The sequence below is a fragment of the Schistosoma mansoni genome, chromosome 4 (genome assembly GCF_000237925.1).
Source record: "Schistosoma mansoni strain Puerto Rico chromosome 4, complete genome".
NCBI lineage: Eukaryota > Metazoa > Platyhelminthes > Trematoda > Strigeidida > Schistosomatidae > Schistosoma > Schistosoma mansoni.
The window spans coordinates 21,889,862-21,906,570 of NC_031498.1; the positions used below are offsets into that span (position 1 = coordinate 21,889,862).

General features: G+C 36.4%; 1 protein-coding gene across 1 annotated transcript in view; it reads left to right on the plus strand.

Annotated features, from left to right (window-relative positions):
* Positions 1–1,919: 1,919 nt before the first annotated feature.
* Smp_144940 (hypothetical protein) overlaps positions 1,920–16,709 on the plus strand; it is a gene marked incomplete at both ends in the record, with an annotated part of 28,012 nt that continues 13,222 nt past the window's right edge. Inside the window, 6 exons of the mRNA XM_018797202.1 lie at positions 1,920–1,954; positions 2,929–3,018; positions 3,055–3,138; positions 3,216–3,345; positions 11,493–11,617; positions 13,185–13,809. Of these exons, the coding sequence (XP_018652267.1) occupies positions 1,920–1,954; positions 2,929–3,018; positions 3,055–3,138; positions 3,216–3,345; positions 11,493–11,617; positions 13,185–13,809 (1,089 nt within the window). The remainder of the gene's footprint in view (positions 1,955–2,928; positions 3,019–3,054; positions 3,139–3,215; positions 3,346–11,492; positions 11,618–13,184; positions 13,810–16,709) is intronic.

Genomic DNA, 16,709 nt, shown 5'->3' on the forward strand with positions numbered 1-16,709 from the left:
CAATTGAAATGATTTTCTAAACAAAAAAAGATAATTATTACTCCTCCAGTTTGATATTCTCAAAGTCTTGATCATGATAATAATTCATTGATGTTTGGATTCCTTACCTTCTTAATCTCTCAGAAATGTGATACAAGTTATGTGTGGTATCAGTAATAGTGATCCCACGTGCAAATGTGATGGAATATGGATCATAACCTTAAAAGCTTTATTCAGTTCAACATGATGACCTGAAGCCATCGCAATTCATATCCACAAACCGAACCTTTGTATCCAAAAGAAGTTTGTACAACCACTCTCGCTACCTTGGCCATCGGTATAGCGGAGTTTGTAGCATAATTTCGGTAAACAATTATCTTATTCCTTCCATTTTTTGTATTTTACTTATTCTCTTCATTCGTCTCTTGATTCTTACATAACTACTATATTACTGACCATTCATCAAAATATTTTGTTAGTTCTTTCTTCTCATTTTTATATATTATGCAACGTAGCAACAGCTTGATTTTCGAATAATAACTTTGATTAGTATTAATCCTTCTCTTTCAATTAATGTTAGTTTATAATCGATGTCATTATATAATCATTACGTAACGTATCTACTCCATGAGTGTTATTTAATTATTGTAAATCATATATATATTAGTGTAGAGCCATGATGAAAAACTAATTGAAAAGAAATTTCTTCGCTCGATTCGTTCCTTTTTAAAATATCTTAGTAAGGCTACACTTTTTGAAATATCCAATCCTAATAATATCAACGTATTTTATTCTGCAAATAAAGTAAGATTCAACTGTTCCTCTGAGTTTGCTCTTTTATATACAAGAACTACATTTTCTGGCCATTCCTATAATCCCTAAGCAATTGTTTTCACACAAAAGTCTTGCCTTACTTATCAAGTCGTTGCATACGTTTATGGTCTTACAATAAGTGGATATGCAGTCTTCCAAGCCTGTGAAGATTAACATGTTTTAGTGCGTTTTCTTATGTTCAAGATTCTTCTTGCACAGCTCACTGTATTTTAATGGGTAGTTATGGGGTTTACATGTTACTAAAATTGTTCAAATGGTTGTGGGCGGAATAGAAGAAGCTTTGCTTAACGAGCTTCCGTGTCTAGTAGTAGTGGGTCACCTATATCTCCAGGCAGGAACCTAGGTATAATAACGATAGAAGAGGAAAAAGAAATTGGTATATCATAGTAGGATACTATCCTTAGTCCTCAAGAATATGTGAAGTTTTCTCTTAAAGGACTTCTAAAAGTGGTGTGAGTCGGCCGGTACGAACTACACTTAACTGTCAGTTTGATCGTTTCTTAAAAACTGAAATCTTATCGTGACATCGAGATGAAGTCAGAAAGAAAGTAACCGAATTCTACCGATTTACCACAAAGATATTGGATTTTAAGTGACCGGGAATTACAACTCAAGGTCAGCCTTGAAGTCACCTGTTCGTGTTTATGGATGTAGTCCGTCCTAGTCCACATAGAATCACAAGAAAAAGTTTACTTCAAGTGGCTGAGTAATGAACTATACATCTTTTAGTAGCTTTTTTGTGTAGATTAGTAATAAAGTCGCAAATTGAATCTTCCGTGCACCGAATACCAGACGACAGTTCCCCGGACGTTCAGAATTTTCTTGCAGTTTTAGAAAATCTATTCTACCATGGCTTAAAATGTAGGTTTTTGAATGTTATAATGTCCAGCTCATAATTTTTTGGTCGGGAAAAATGTCCCAAAACACCCATGGTGTCTCATACTTCAATTATCTAATTTGCCCAGTTTTTCACATACGTCATCAGTGAAACTTCTTGACCATCTCAAGAGTAATTTCTCAAAGGTATCAAACCCGTTAATTTCGCTACGTCCCAGCTTCGAGCTTGGATCAAACTGTCTCTTGTTAGGTGTTGTCTGCACTCTGCAATGTTAGATTTAGTTCAACTGAAGCCCAATTTGACGTAAGTCGTGTTATGTAGATTAACGGCTGTATATTTTTTGGTAAAATTTCATTTACAACGAAAGCAATTTTGAGTTGGATGATTGGCAAATGCCTTTTGCTTTCTTAAAATTATTCATCTACTTACCAAATCTGAATATCTGGAAACCTGGTAAAGTACACAACTTCACCTCACCTAATTCAAATATATACTCTTATGACAAACTGAATTTCTGACGAATAATTTCAGTCTGAGAGTGTTATGAAGGCTTCATTGTGTCAGTTCAAGTTCGTATTTCTCTAATATCGGTTCAGTGAAATGTCCAGGTAGACTGAAAGCCTGTTCCTCACAAATCACGTATCTTTCTTCAGTGGTTACATCTAGCTACATACTTGACTATAAAAGTGTGAGGGTGAGTCAAAGTGCTGCCTTTTCTTAGTTATTTACTCGAAATATACTGTTGTGAGTGCATATGAAGTAGCAGTTGCAAGAGGCTGAATGAGCAAGTCATATATATATATATATATATATATATATTCGATTGACCCAGACTAGGATATGTAGAAGTGACGTTCTGGTAAATGATAAACTCATTAAGAATTGGCTGTCTACGTGTCGATCCATTACTAACCACTGTTCGTGTTTTCATGTAATCTGGTTGACGATTCTGCAACATGTGATCTGTCTGGCTTTGTCTGGCATTCCAGGAAATATGGTATGTATGAAACAATAGTGGAGTACCTGACTCTCATCTACTAAGTTTCAGGTTAAAACAATTCTCCATTTGGTTTCTCTTGAGTGTCACAAAAACTTTGGTTCACATTCAAGCATCCTAAGTTGTCCTATTATTCTTATTATTTTTCCCCGTTGTGTAAGTTCTTTTTCGCTTTCTATACATATTACTATTTCAGGGAAATAAATTCACATTGATTTTTATCAGCTTGTTGTATTACTTTTATTATCACTGTCCTTATTCGCTTAATATTATTTTCTAGGAAATATTATTCACGGGATGCTATTTTCCGTTCGGAAGAAATATTTAATCTAATTGATTCTCTCGTAGGATTGGAGAATGTGCAATTTAAGTAAGAATACAAACTTGGCTTATCATACTGAACTAGTTTGGACTTTAAAACTGAACTCGTGGATTATTCTTATTGTGTTCCTCCCATTGATTTCTCACCTTTTCTTTTGTTCAAGCAGAGGTATGTTTTGAATTTGGATGTCTTAAATATAATCCAAAGTTACGCTGCGATTAAAAATTTATTTCTTATTTTTTCAGTTTAGAAACACAACTTAGTGCAATTTGTGAATGTCAAAACGAGAATACTGAGGATAGAAAATCGAAATGTATGTGGCGCCATGGGTTTGAGAAATTAAAACAAAATCAGGTTTATTCTTTAGAACAACTGGTAAGGCCAGTTTTTTCCATTTTCACAAACATTATTTCACTTTAATGAATACTGGTATATCTATCCCAAAGTAAATAAAAAAGTGTAATCGGTTGATTTTATGCGAAATCAAAGCCAAGGTAAACGTCACACTTAACTTCTTAAAACCTTCGGGAATCGTGACAAGTTCCTTAGAAATACCATGTAACTAATCTTTTCTTTTTACAACTCCCACACATTTTTATTGCTTAAATTTGAGTTGTAGGACTCTATTTTTTATCATTCTTTGGCCGGTTTTCGTGAAATGGTATGATAACGAGTAGCATATTTTCCAGCTAGTTGGCAAGATAATTAAATATTTAAAAGTTTAAATTAACCACTACACTAAGTCAAATGTTATCAGTATGATCAGTAACTATTAAATTCCATCCATTGCAAGGATCGGCGAAGCAAGGACCACATTACAACAATTGAAGAACATATGGGACTCAAAACAACTCTCAACTAATTTCAAAGTGAGAATCCTTAGTACGAACGTCAAGATAGTCCTACTGTATGAAGCTAAAACGTGGAGAACTACTACGACCATCATCACGAAGGTACAAGTATTTATAAACAGTTGTCTACGCAAAATACTCAACATCCATTGGCCGGATACTATCAGCAACAGCGTTTTATGGGAGAGGACAAACCAGATTCCAGATGAAGAGGAAATTAGGAAAAGACATTGGAAGTGGATCGGACATACATTGAGGAAATCACCAAACTGCATCACGAGGCAAGCCCTGAATTGGAATCCGAAAGGGAAGCGGAAAAGAAGAAGGCCAAAAAACACATTACGCTGGAAAATAGAAGCAGATATGAAAAGGATGAATGTTAACTGGAAAGGATTTCCCAGGACAGGGTTGGATGGTGAATGCTGGTGGGCGGCCTATGCTCTTCCACGAGGGGTAACAGGCGTAAGTAAGCAACTGCATTGTCTTAGTTTTCCACTTAGAAGTACTAAAGTCATAATTTTGGTGGACATTCGTTTTCTGAGCTGTGTGGTTTTCTAATCGTGAAGCTTTCATCGTTGACAGATTCACGATTAAACCAATCAGTTCAGGACGAAATTCTACAAAAATCATTCACCTGATCTACAAATCTTCTACAACAGCTCAAATCATGACCACTTCTGGTAATAATGTATAATAAGTATAAACAAGTGTGAAAAGTTTGTTAGAAAGTCGTTACTTTCGTCACAACTCCATTAGTGCCGCCTTTGTTTCATGACTGAATGGAGATGAGTCATTGATATTTTTAAAGTGACAAATTATCGAGAGACTATTTCATCTTTTTCTTTATCTGATTCACTTTACAAACTTATGACAGCCTCACATTTCGCTATTGAGAATAAAATAATTACCGAAGTAAATTATAAATCAAGTTAAGAATTAATCTCAATATTTCCTCTAAGGGATATTTAATTGGTAAACAATTCGGCAGATCCAAAATTACGATTAAAATAAAGTTACTCATTCTCTTCATAATAAGCTTTGTCTTCCAGGAATGTATCACATCCTGATTCATGACAGGTAGTGAGTTATATCAACTCATTGTATACTTCCTTCATCATTTGTAGTGTCAGTAATAAAAATCGATCACCTAAAGATCAACTGCTAGTTTGAAGTCTCTGGGTCTGATCTGGTGCTTTCGAGGGTGCGGAAGGTCAGCTCCTCTCGAAATGCTCTTGTATGACTAGGCGTATATAGCCACTGCTAGGGAAGTCCTACTGACTGCCTTCTCGCAGCGGGGGTTTCGTTTATGAAATTGAGAGGATGAAAAGCGAATATTCGACGCTTTAACCGGGTTGGTGGGTACGGAGGATTCACATAGGATAGTTGGAGATCGCTAATTCCAAACCAGTGATCCACATGGGCCTCAGGATCCTGATGGAACAAATGGCATACGAACCTATTGTTAGTCCTCGGCTGCCATGGGACTGAATTTTTTAACGTTTTTCCATTGCCTTATGGACTAGACGTCTAGGTCGAAGGTTCTGGGATTGGTCTTCTAAGAAGACCACCTGTGTTCTGTTTGGGCATCTGAGAGGCTTCTGAGCTCACGCTTTAATTTATTAATAACTAATTTCTATGGTACACATATATTTGGGTGCCCCTTTGTAACAACGTTTGTGTATTTACATAAGTAAAAAATGATCGAAACGAGAAAACTAGTTGACAAATAAGACTTATGTTCAAAATCTGTGTGTAAAGTCACTTTCTATTTTGAAGACCTAGGAAGTATCAATTAATACGTTTAACAAAACCCAATGTTTTTAACAGGTGGTTTACTCAAACTGTGGGATATAATTCTATTGATCTACTTCAAATTCCTGTGTATAATTGTTTTACTAATTGTAGAAGCTTAAATGAAATGTATTTGTTAATCTTATTTTATGTTTGCCCTTACTTTTAAATGGTATTAGTTTGACAAACTCTGATAACAAAGTCCTTTTCTTAGTGAAAACTCTAGATATTTGTTCTGAGTGAATATATAGAATTCTAATTATGTACTCTAAAAATGCACACTGGTAGTTTTATACTAAAACTCGCTGTAAACTAGTTTTATTGATTCGAGTTTACTGACTATCCCATGTACATTTTATTCTCTAATTCTATGTCATACAGGATCATTTGTAAATTCTTAGGGTGAATATATCTATATAACTATTGTTGATTTTAGTTCTTAACACCTGAACACTTTCTATAACTACTTAGATTCACCTCGTGGCAGTTTTAAACTCTCTATGTCTCTCGGGGAGAGAGTTTGTCTTTTTTTCCTGGTTACATCACTTTCTTAATTACTTCACGCTCTAGAAGAATATCTGTGATTAATCCTCTAAAATACATTTTCAAACTATATTTTCTGGGTAGCAACTCATAAACTTATCAATCGTACTCCACTTTTCACAAATAACATCTGGATCTCTCACATAACGTATTATTCCAATTATCTAAAAGATTCGTCTGATATTTGCAATCAACTCAGTCATTTGTTTCCAAATACGTGAAATATCTCAACCATAAAGTACCTATACACTAATGTTGTCTATGCTTAACAGTTAGTTACTTACAGTTGAGTGATGGCATTTTTTCCGAATAATTCTTCTTTTTTCATGTGTTTGAGATGTGTCATAATTTATACAGTACACCTGGGGCCTTTGTTTATGATTACATGTGATCTAAATTGATGATAGCTTATTTTTTAGTTATAAACTCTAAATGTTAGATAATAGTCCTATTTCATGTATACGGTGTTTAAATTTATATAGTCCATTTTAATTATCACATTAAACGTAAGTATGGGTGCTGTAATAAATCATAACGTTCAATTCGTTTCCTTTGATCTGATAAACGAAATAATAACAGCACCTTGTGGAGCAGCAGCTTACTGCGTAAAGCATTGGGCTTTAAACCAATAGGTTTCAATCATGCATCGCCTACTTCACTTTAAACAACTCTCATGCCTAAAGTATGGTTCAGATCCAAGCGTGGGAATTCCTACTTAATGAATGAGTTGCATTATTGTCATATCTTACAATGTCAATTAAACTTTTTGATGCGTATCCAGCCTATGTAAGAGTGAAAACAGACACCTTTTGATACATTTCATACCAGACACTTGTATAATTTGGACTTCATTGCTTGTTACCAGTTTATATTTGTATCAGTCTACTTCTGGTTATTAGTATCTGATTTTTTTTGGATTAAGTTATCAGGCTTTAGTGTCGGTGTTCTTGCTGTGACTTTTGTTTCAAAGCTTTATACAGCTTGTTATACTCCACAATGTTACCATATATTTCTAATTCGTGCCGTTCTCTAGTTGACTTGATGACTTCCTTTTCCGTCTTTTGTGTATGTGTGCAATTAGTAATTTAACATTTAGGTTAGCTAAGAGTTTGCGAAACTGACGGTTTTTGTAGATCATATCACTTATTGACTTTAGCTAGAGGTCAGTGAACAGAGATTTCATTGTGACATTGGACTCTTAAATAGTATCAACCCATTTCGTTGCCAGGAGTTAAACATAGGACTTCTCGTCGGTCACGTTATCTTTAAACCATTGGATTTTTGACCCAATAATGCTTCACATTTCCGGGTTATAAAACTGGAAAGGTTTATTTTCGACAAAATATTTGTTTTGTACGTATAATTTATTGCATAATTTAAAGTGAAAAATGTCTTATTTTCGTTAGGTCAGTGTGTGATGAAAATCCCTTTGGTCATCATAAACCGTTTGGTCAGTAGATGAGTATACGATCGTCTAAAGTTATACATACTTCATATTCACTGGATTATGGGGTTACCAATATTACTCTACTGGCCATATTTTTTTATAAATATGTCTAAGTTAGAAATTTTAACACATCATTGAGATTTAAGTTATTTAACGTCTGCCGAACTACCTATTTTGTGGCTTAAAGATACAGGGTTTGTAGTTATTCTAAAAAATTCGTCTTTTGTCAGCAAATTTTAATTTTGTCAATCAGTAACTCTTTAGACGGTTCAACAGATTGGCAAATAATGTGTCTAAGATAAATAAATCTACTATTTTTTCATGGTAATGAGATAGATATCTCTGATGATGGCATTTAGTAAGGATAAAAAGTTCAGTGCAGTAAAAAATTTGATAGATTATTTGGAATCCAACTCCATGATTCAAAGGTGTTGAGTTAAATGTCGTATGGAGTCATAGGTACATATTGTCAAGGAGTTCCTCAAACTATGCTGACACACGTAACCAGTTCTCAATTGTTTTCAGTATTTTTCTAGCTCGTATCACTGTATAGAGGAAGCGAACTCTAAGATAGTGTGACTTGTTAGATACTTACTTACTTACTTACGCCTGTTACTCCCAATGGAGCATAGGCCGCCGACCAGCTTTCTCCAACCCACTCTGTCCTGGGCCTTCTTTTCTAGTTCTATCCAGTTCTTGTTCATTCTTCTCATGTCTGTCTCTATTTCTCGGCGTAATGTGTTCTTTGGTCTTCCTCTTCTCCTTCGACCTTCAGGATTCCATGTGAGGGCTTGTCTTGTGACACAATTGGGTGATTTCCTCAAAGTGTGCCCAATCCACTTCCAGCGCTTCTTCCTGATTTCTTCCTCCGCTGGAATCTGGTTTGTTGTCTCCCACAGTAACTTGTTGCTGATAGTGTCTGGCCATCGGATCCGAAGTATCTTGCGTAGACAGCTGTTAATAAACACTTGTATCTTCTGGATAATGGCTTTCGTAGTTCTCCACGTCTCTGCCCCATACAGAAGAACTGTCTTGACATTTGTATTGAAAATTCTAACCTTGGTGTTGGTTGACAATTGTTTTGAGCTCCAGATGTTTTTCAGCTGTAGGTATGCTGCTCTTGCTTTGCCGATCCGCGCCCTCACATCTGCATCTGATCCACCGTGTTCATCAATGATGCTGCCCAGATATGTAAAGATTTCCACATCCTCCAAAGCTTCTCCGTCAAGTGTAATTGGATTGGTGCATATTGTATTGTATCGGAGAGTCTTGCTTTTCCCTTTGTTTATATTGAGACCTACTGCTGCTGAGGCTGCTGCTACACTGGTCGTTTTCTCCTGCATTTGTTGTTGCGTTTGTGATAGAAGAGCCAGATCATCCGCGAAGTCTAAATCGTCAAGCTGCATCCTGCCTGTCCACTGTATCCCGTGCATTCCTCCAGATGTTGACGTCTTCATAATCCAGTCGATCACCAGGAGAAAGAGAAAGGGTGAGAGTAAGCAACCTTGCCTAACACCGGTCTTTACCTCGAACGAGTCGGTGAGTTGTCCTCCGTGGACGATTTGGCAGTTTAGTCCATCAAAGGAGTTCCGTATGATGTTGACTATCTTCTCAGGCACGCCGTAGTGTCGAAGAAGCTTCCATAGTGTCGTCCTGTCCACGCTATCAAATGCCTTCTCGTAGTCGATGAAGTTGATGTACAGTGATGAATTCCATTCGATTGATTGTTCCACAATGATACGTAGAGTTGCGATTTGATCTGTGCACGATCTATCCTTACGAAATCCAGCTTGTTGATCTCGAAGTTGAGCGTCCACGGAATCCTTCATCCTGTTTAACAATACTCTGTTGAAGACTTTTCCTGGTATTGAGAGGAGAGTGATGCCCCTGTAGTTGTCGCACTTGCTCAGATCGCCTTTCTTTGGAATCTTGATGAGAAGTCCTTCTTTCCAGTCTGTTGGTACATGTTCTTCGTCCCAAATCTTACTGAAGAGGATGTGGAGTATCTTGGCAGTTGCTGTTACATTTGCTTTCAGTGCCTCTGCCGAGATGTTGTCTGGTCCCGCTGCTTTGCCACTCTTGATTTGTCTAATGGCCATGCTGATCTCTTCAATTGTTGGTGGGCCAATATCGATTGGGAGGTCTGTGGGTGCTGCTTCGATGTTGGGTGGGTTCAGTGGAGCTGGTCGATTCAAGAGTTCCTTGAAGTGTTCTACCCACCTGTTTCGTTGTTCTTCAATATCGTTGATTACTTTGCCTTCCCTGCTTTTCACTGGTCTTTCTGGTTGACGGTAATTTCCAGCAAGTTTCTTTGTTGTATCATACAGTTGTCTCATGTTTCCCTCTCTTGCAGCCTTTTCCGCTGTCATCGCTAAATCTTCCACATATTTACGTTTGTCGGTTCTGATGCTCCTCTTCACTTGCTTGTTTGCCTCTGTGTATTCGGCTTGTGCCTTGGCTTTTTCTGCTCTTGTTCGGCTGATATTGATTGCTACTTTCTTGTTCCTCCTTGCTTCAATTTTATCCAGTGTACCAACAGTGATCCATTCCTTGTGATGGTGCTTCTTTTGGCCCAGAACCTCCTGACATGTTGAAACGATTGCCTCCTTGATACCTTTCCAGCTGCTCTCTATGGTGGTTCCCTCTCCATTGAGTAGGTCATGAAAGGCCTCGAACCTGTTGCTGAGGGCTATGTTAAATTCGTTGAGTTTGTCAGCATCTCGAAGAAAGGCCGTGTTAAACTTTTGTGATGTTGTCCGCGACATTGTCCAGTGCTTCTTGAGTTTTAGTTTCATCTTGGCGACCAGCAAATGGTGATCGGATGCTATATCAGCTCCTCTTCTGGTTCTCACATCCTCCATCGTCCTCCTGAACTTTTTGTTGATGCAGACATGGTCGATTTGATTTTGTGTATTGTGATCCGGTGAAATCCAAGTGGCTTTGTGTATGTTTTTGTGTGGGAATATGGTGCCACCTATGACCAGTTTATTGAAGGCACATAGGTTTGCAAATCTCTCACCATTTTCGTTCCTTCCTCCCAGTCCATGTTGTCCCATGACGTCTTCGTATCCAGTGTTGTCCTTTCCAACCTTGGCATTGAAATCTCCCATTAGAATGGTCAGGTCCTTGGTTGGGCACTTCTCGAAGATTGACTGCAGCCTATCGTAGAATTGGTTTTTAGCGTCTTCATCGTAGTCGTTGGTCGGCGCATAGCATTGGATGATGTTCATTGTAATGCCCTCTCTCTTTGTTTTGAAGGAGGCTTTGATGATCCTCGGTCCATGAGATTCCCATCCTATAAGTGCATTTTGTGCTTTTCTAGACAGCATCAGTGCCACTCCTTGTGTATGTGGGGCATTTTCTTCTTCATGACCGGAGTATAACAGAAGTTCCCCTGAAGACAGTCGTTGTTGTCCAACCTGCGTCCAATGTGTTTCACTGATTCCAAGCACTTCCAGGTTGTATTTCCTCATTTCCGCAGAAATTTGGAAGACTCTTCCGGTCTCCCACATTGTCCGGACATTCCATGTACCTATAAAAATTGTCGCTCTGGTTGTAAGAAGGTGCATCGGCCTCATGACTTCCGAAGGAACTCGGCTTTCATCATGAGACGTCATAATTATTCCTTCTACTCCCAGGGCAGAGTTTGAATGGTTTGAATGATTTTTTCTGGTTAGCGTTTTTTTAGCGAGTTGATTTTCTACGGGATGGGGTCGCTAACCCCATGCCCAACCCTCCTCCTTTACCCGGGCTTGGGACCGGCAGTAGCCCCTGGAGGAGCTACAGGCGGAGTTGACTTGTTAGATAACAAATCACTTATTCTGAGTAAAAATAAAAGTTCCAAAACTTCGCTTCTCTCCGTCGTATTAATCATGACTTTCTTTTTTCAGCAATATCATGAAGAACTGATTCAAAAACAGTTTACCCAGTTAAATAAATATAAAGAACAATTAGACTGCTATAAAGAGACGACTGCGAGTCTGGAAAGTTACATTTTGGAATTACAAGTTAAGTTGTACGTTTGATGTTTCAGTTGATTTTTAGATATTAAAAAAAAAATTGTTTTACTTATAAGAGTCCTTAGATCACTGACTGTTCAACTGTCACACTCTGATATTAGTCTCTTCAGTTAGTCAGTTAGTTAGTCATAATCATCAATCTAGCTATCATACAATAAATGTCATTTTAAAGTATAAATCATATATGAATGCTGAAAAGCTTATTAAGTTTCACTGTTCAGTAATTGTTGACTTATTCTCATTTACTTCCAGATACTTTATGAGTAATAATTTTTAGTATTTACGGATGATGATGATGATAATAATAATAATAAAGTATAATCAAAACTAAATTTCCATAAGATTTATTATGGCTACAGATAAACTTTTCAACCATACTATGGAATCACAAAGTTTGAGTATACCAACTATAGTCAAAACAAGTAAAACTCAGTATTTGATATTTAACTTATTTTTAAGATTTAAATTAATATTATTAGTACAGAATTTTAGAAGAAATATTGTCATTCAGAGAAAATGAGGGTAAAACACATAGAAACCTAACAGAAATGGGTAATGAAATCGAATGAATAATTATAAGAGATAGTTATCACTTTTAAAAAGATTACGAATCCCATTTTTTGGTAGTCAAATAGAGACAGATTACTATACTAAAGTCAGACAGAGTGCATGAATTTTCAATACTTGAAATGATTTTTTTACGTTTACCGAAGGTCCTGGGTTCAAATCCCGCGTACGAGATCGTGATTCTCACTGCTGAAGAGTCCCATACTAAGACGAAACGGCTGCCGGTTGTTTATATGAATTGTTCAAGAAAATTTAGTTTTAGAACTTAATATGACCCAAGTATTTTATTCAATAAATACATGATTTTATAAATTTCAAGGTAGATAAAATAGACATCAATCTTATCTCCCTAAAAGTGCTCTCCGTTTGTAAAAACTCGATTGTTTTGTCTTCATTCTTATTGTTTAAAGCAACCCCGGGATTTCTTAAGATTCCAGCTCTTCAAATGCCTTGTTACACATAGTTTTATCAATCCTAAATGTTTCATTCGAGTAATGTTTACTAAAAGTTTATATAAACTTAGTTCACGCGAATAGTGAATCAGGAATCAGAAATCACAAGAGATAGTTCATATTCAATGTTTCTATCCACACAGTGGTTCTGGACTGTTATTGAAGTCATTACCGTACCCACTTGAACAAAGCTATTTTCTTTTTGTTTTCCGGATAAATACCTCTCAACATTCTCTGGGAGTTTCCGCTTTTCGCAGGAAATTAGATATTGAGTCGTTGTTCTACGTGTTCTTCAAACTCGATTGTTGATGGGATTCAGAAGCATCAGTTCAAGGCCACCTTTGTAGAATCACTAAAGCTTTTGATGCACCATTTGTTCTCAAAATATAATTTGATATAAATGGTGCAAATGGAAAAAATAAGTATACTCAGTTCGGGTTTGGAACTTATCAAATAGATCATTTATGTGACTACTTTTATTAATCCTTTCATGTTAGCCAGTGATAAAATATGGTATTATTATTATTACGATTGTTTTTTATAGAACACTTATTCATGAACAATATGACCAAGAGTTAAAGCGTTTGGGTGTTAATCAATCACGATTGACCGCTCCAACATTTCGTAATATTCCAAATCGATTTCAACAAATACATGATATCAATGAAAAACCTTCAAAAATCTCATCATTTCTAAATCCGTCAATAAAGCTCATTCATAATGCTGCTTGCGCTAGTGCTAGTACCAGCTATCAAATGCCATCAATCTTATCAGTAGACCAAGGTGTTGATGCATTAAGCTTGGAGGATTCTTCAAATCCTGACGTAGATAGCAACAATAATCACTCAACATCAACATCAATTGTTGAGCATATTCCCAGTGAATCGAAACGATATCGTTCAGTTAAATTTACCGAATCTAATTCAAATATTAAAAAAATCGACCAAGATTCATGTGTTTTGCCTGTGGATATATCAAACAGAAAGTCTAATACAAAACGTCTACCTTTACCCATAAGAGCACGTTCTAATTCTCCAACTACTACTACTACTACTAATAGTAGTAGTTATCCTAGTTCAATAAGTGAATCATCTCAGCAAAAATATATTAAATCAAAGAGTCCATTAAAATCAAATAGTTCCGGTCAAACATTTCATCAGAAATCAAAAGTAAGTCAAACTACTTATACATTTTTGTCCGTCTCATTTTTATGCTGAATTTAAATTGTCGCTAACATTTTTTACAATCCTGACTATAACTTCTACCTTGACGTGATGGTCGGAGTAGCATGTCGCGATGACCCACTTGAGTTATATCGGCTGGAATATTTGTTCTCCTATCCCAGGCCGGTCCGCCAACGAGCACCATGATTAAAAGCAGCGAACTCATGATCCAAGTGCAAAGTCGTCCTACTGACTGTGCTGAGGTGTGACGGTAGTAAAATGTTTCCTCCTAAAAACCAGCACCTGCAGCGATTCTGGCTTCCCACACCAGAAAAAAAGGTTAGAAAAGATTGACACCGCAACCTACTCTAGAGAGTTCCGTCCCCTGCGGTAAGCCCTAAAAAGTACGGAACGGACGTCAAGAACCATTTGGAAAAAACTTCGTTTGGCTGGCCGTGAGCTTTTATCACCTTGGCTCTGCTACCACGTTCTTAAGCCGTCAAGACCACTTCTAACCCAGTTGACTTTTCAATTACCTTAAGAAAAGGCATCCTTCCATGTTATGAACAACTGGGAATTGAAAACTGTCCTCATACCTATAACAGCACGCTAAACTACCTCGGTTTTCTTCAGCTGTTTTGAACATGTATGTTATTTGTAAGAACACTCGTATCATTCACTGTGTAACGAGGTTACTGTAGTACTTGGAAACATGAGGGCTTTAGCCTAATTGTGATATGCTGTGTCTGAGAGTTGATACTAATACACTCTTTTTATACACTAACCTGGTTGCTTAAGAGAAAAGACGGAGAAAGAAATTTTGTTGATTTAACCCGGATCGATTGCTTATATATATATATATATATATATATATATCTGCTTTTTTTAGGAAATTAAGCCTATCAGCGGTTTATATCTCTTCCCTTGCGAAGGAAAGCCAAATCACAACAATTACCTTTTTCAGTTTACAAACAAAGGGGTGGTAATTAAATCATAATTGCTTTACAACTGAAGTCAGTTCGCGAGAGAAACCCTGAGCCTAATTTTTAAATCGAACTCATAACTGTAGCTTAACTCCCGATACCTAACCCTAGCGTTTCGGTATTATAGTTGATGTCAGTAGGTGGCAAAAATCCTATGAGATTATATATAACCTGGACTCACAACACTAACCCAACTCGTATGTAAATTTAACCATTTTCCTTTACTATAAAATAATAATTCAACATATGAGTGTTAATCATTCGTATCAAAGCTGTTATTTTACTACACTTTTATTGTTATTTGTTTTTTTTATAACTGAACACTACTTTCTAATCGGCTGATAAGTCGCTCAAGGTCATCAGTATGATATGCCTTTACCATATTTACTAGTGTCATCGTATCACTTGGTTTTATTGACCCATTTGAACTCCTCATTCGATATGATTCAATTAATTCATTGCTAATAATTAGTAGTGCTTTACCTGAATCATTATCTAGTTGAAAGCGTGAGTCAATTGAAGCTAGACCACCATGGAAAACCTGGAAACACTGGACGACCGTTTCGTCCTATTATGAGACTCCTCAGCAACTTCGTGGATCAGTTGAAGTTAGACATTAACACCATTGGATGCCAGCTCAGTGGTCTATCGGTTAAGGGCTTTGGCTCGAGACTGGTAGGTCCTGGGTTCGAATCTCGCTCGCGAGAGTGGGTTCGTGGATGCGCACTGCTGAGGAGTCCCATAATAGGACGAAACGGCCATCCAGTGTTTCCAGGTTTTCCATGGTGGTCTAGCTTCAATTGACTCACGCTTTCAACTATGATAAATACTAAATCTCCACAAAACCCCTTCTGATAATTAACATTATCTAGTTGTTTAAATATACCAAATATCTTTTTTTGGTGAGGAGGGAGGAGTAAAGTACTTTTGAGTATAGTAGTAGGGGTTACTTAAAGAACTGATTTTTTATTTATGCAGAATTATGTGAACGTATTGACAAGTGCATAATCATGTCAGATTTCAGAATCCATATACAATATGTTGCTCAATATGTCTGAAGAGTAAAAACATGGCTTAACTGTTGCAAATACAATAATTACACATAAGTAGTTGTATAAAGTTTATTTTTTATACATGGTTTGTATTGACCTTATTGTCAACTGTATCAATTAACTTAGTTGATTCATTCCTTTTTGGAACCATGTACTCTTTATTTAGCGCTTTTTTAGTATCTTTAATCATACTATTTATTCGAACCGTTTGCGATTCATCTTATTATACTAATAATGTCCTTTGAGAATGTAAGCTGACGAATCGTTTTCCTCAGGTAGTCCTATACTGTTTATGCCTAACAGATGGATTGGTTAATTATTTAATGTTAAGACGATTAAAAGCAATTAACTGAAAACGATGAATAATGCAAACGCACGTCAATTAGTTACGATATTCCTTTGTTTAATATCCATTAAACTCTATAGTTCACTTGATACTTTTCAAATCAGAACAGGAGTTAAAAGTGGACAATATATATATTTCAATAATCTGAATAGCAAAGATACTGTTGTGTAAACAAAGTCAATACAGAATCTAACATTTTTTTATTCGTCTATTAATATGTAGTTGATTAAAAAAGTGAACGTATCAGCGTATTTCTATATGGGCCTTCTTACTGGATCATACAATAATTGGGACTCTATCTTGTTAATATTATCACAAACCAAAAAATAGGTTATGTGAACTTAGTGATTGATCAGTACATTTTGCTATAATAATGAATCTACCATTCTTTAATAAAATACTCAAATGAATTGGTGATTCATGAACACACTTTAACATAATGAATTCCAAACAAATTGACTGTAAAATACAGAGCAATTAACTATGATAATAATGAGCAAAGATGGATAGTGGCTAGCAGTGGAA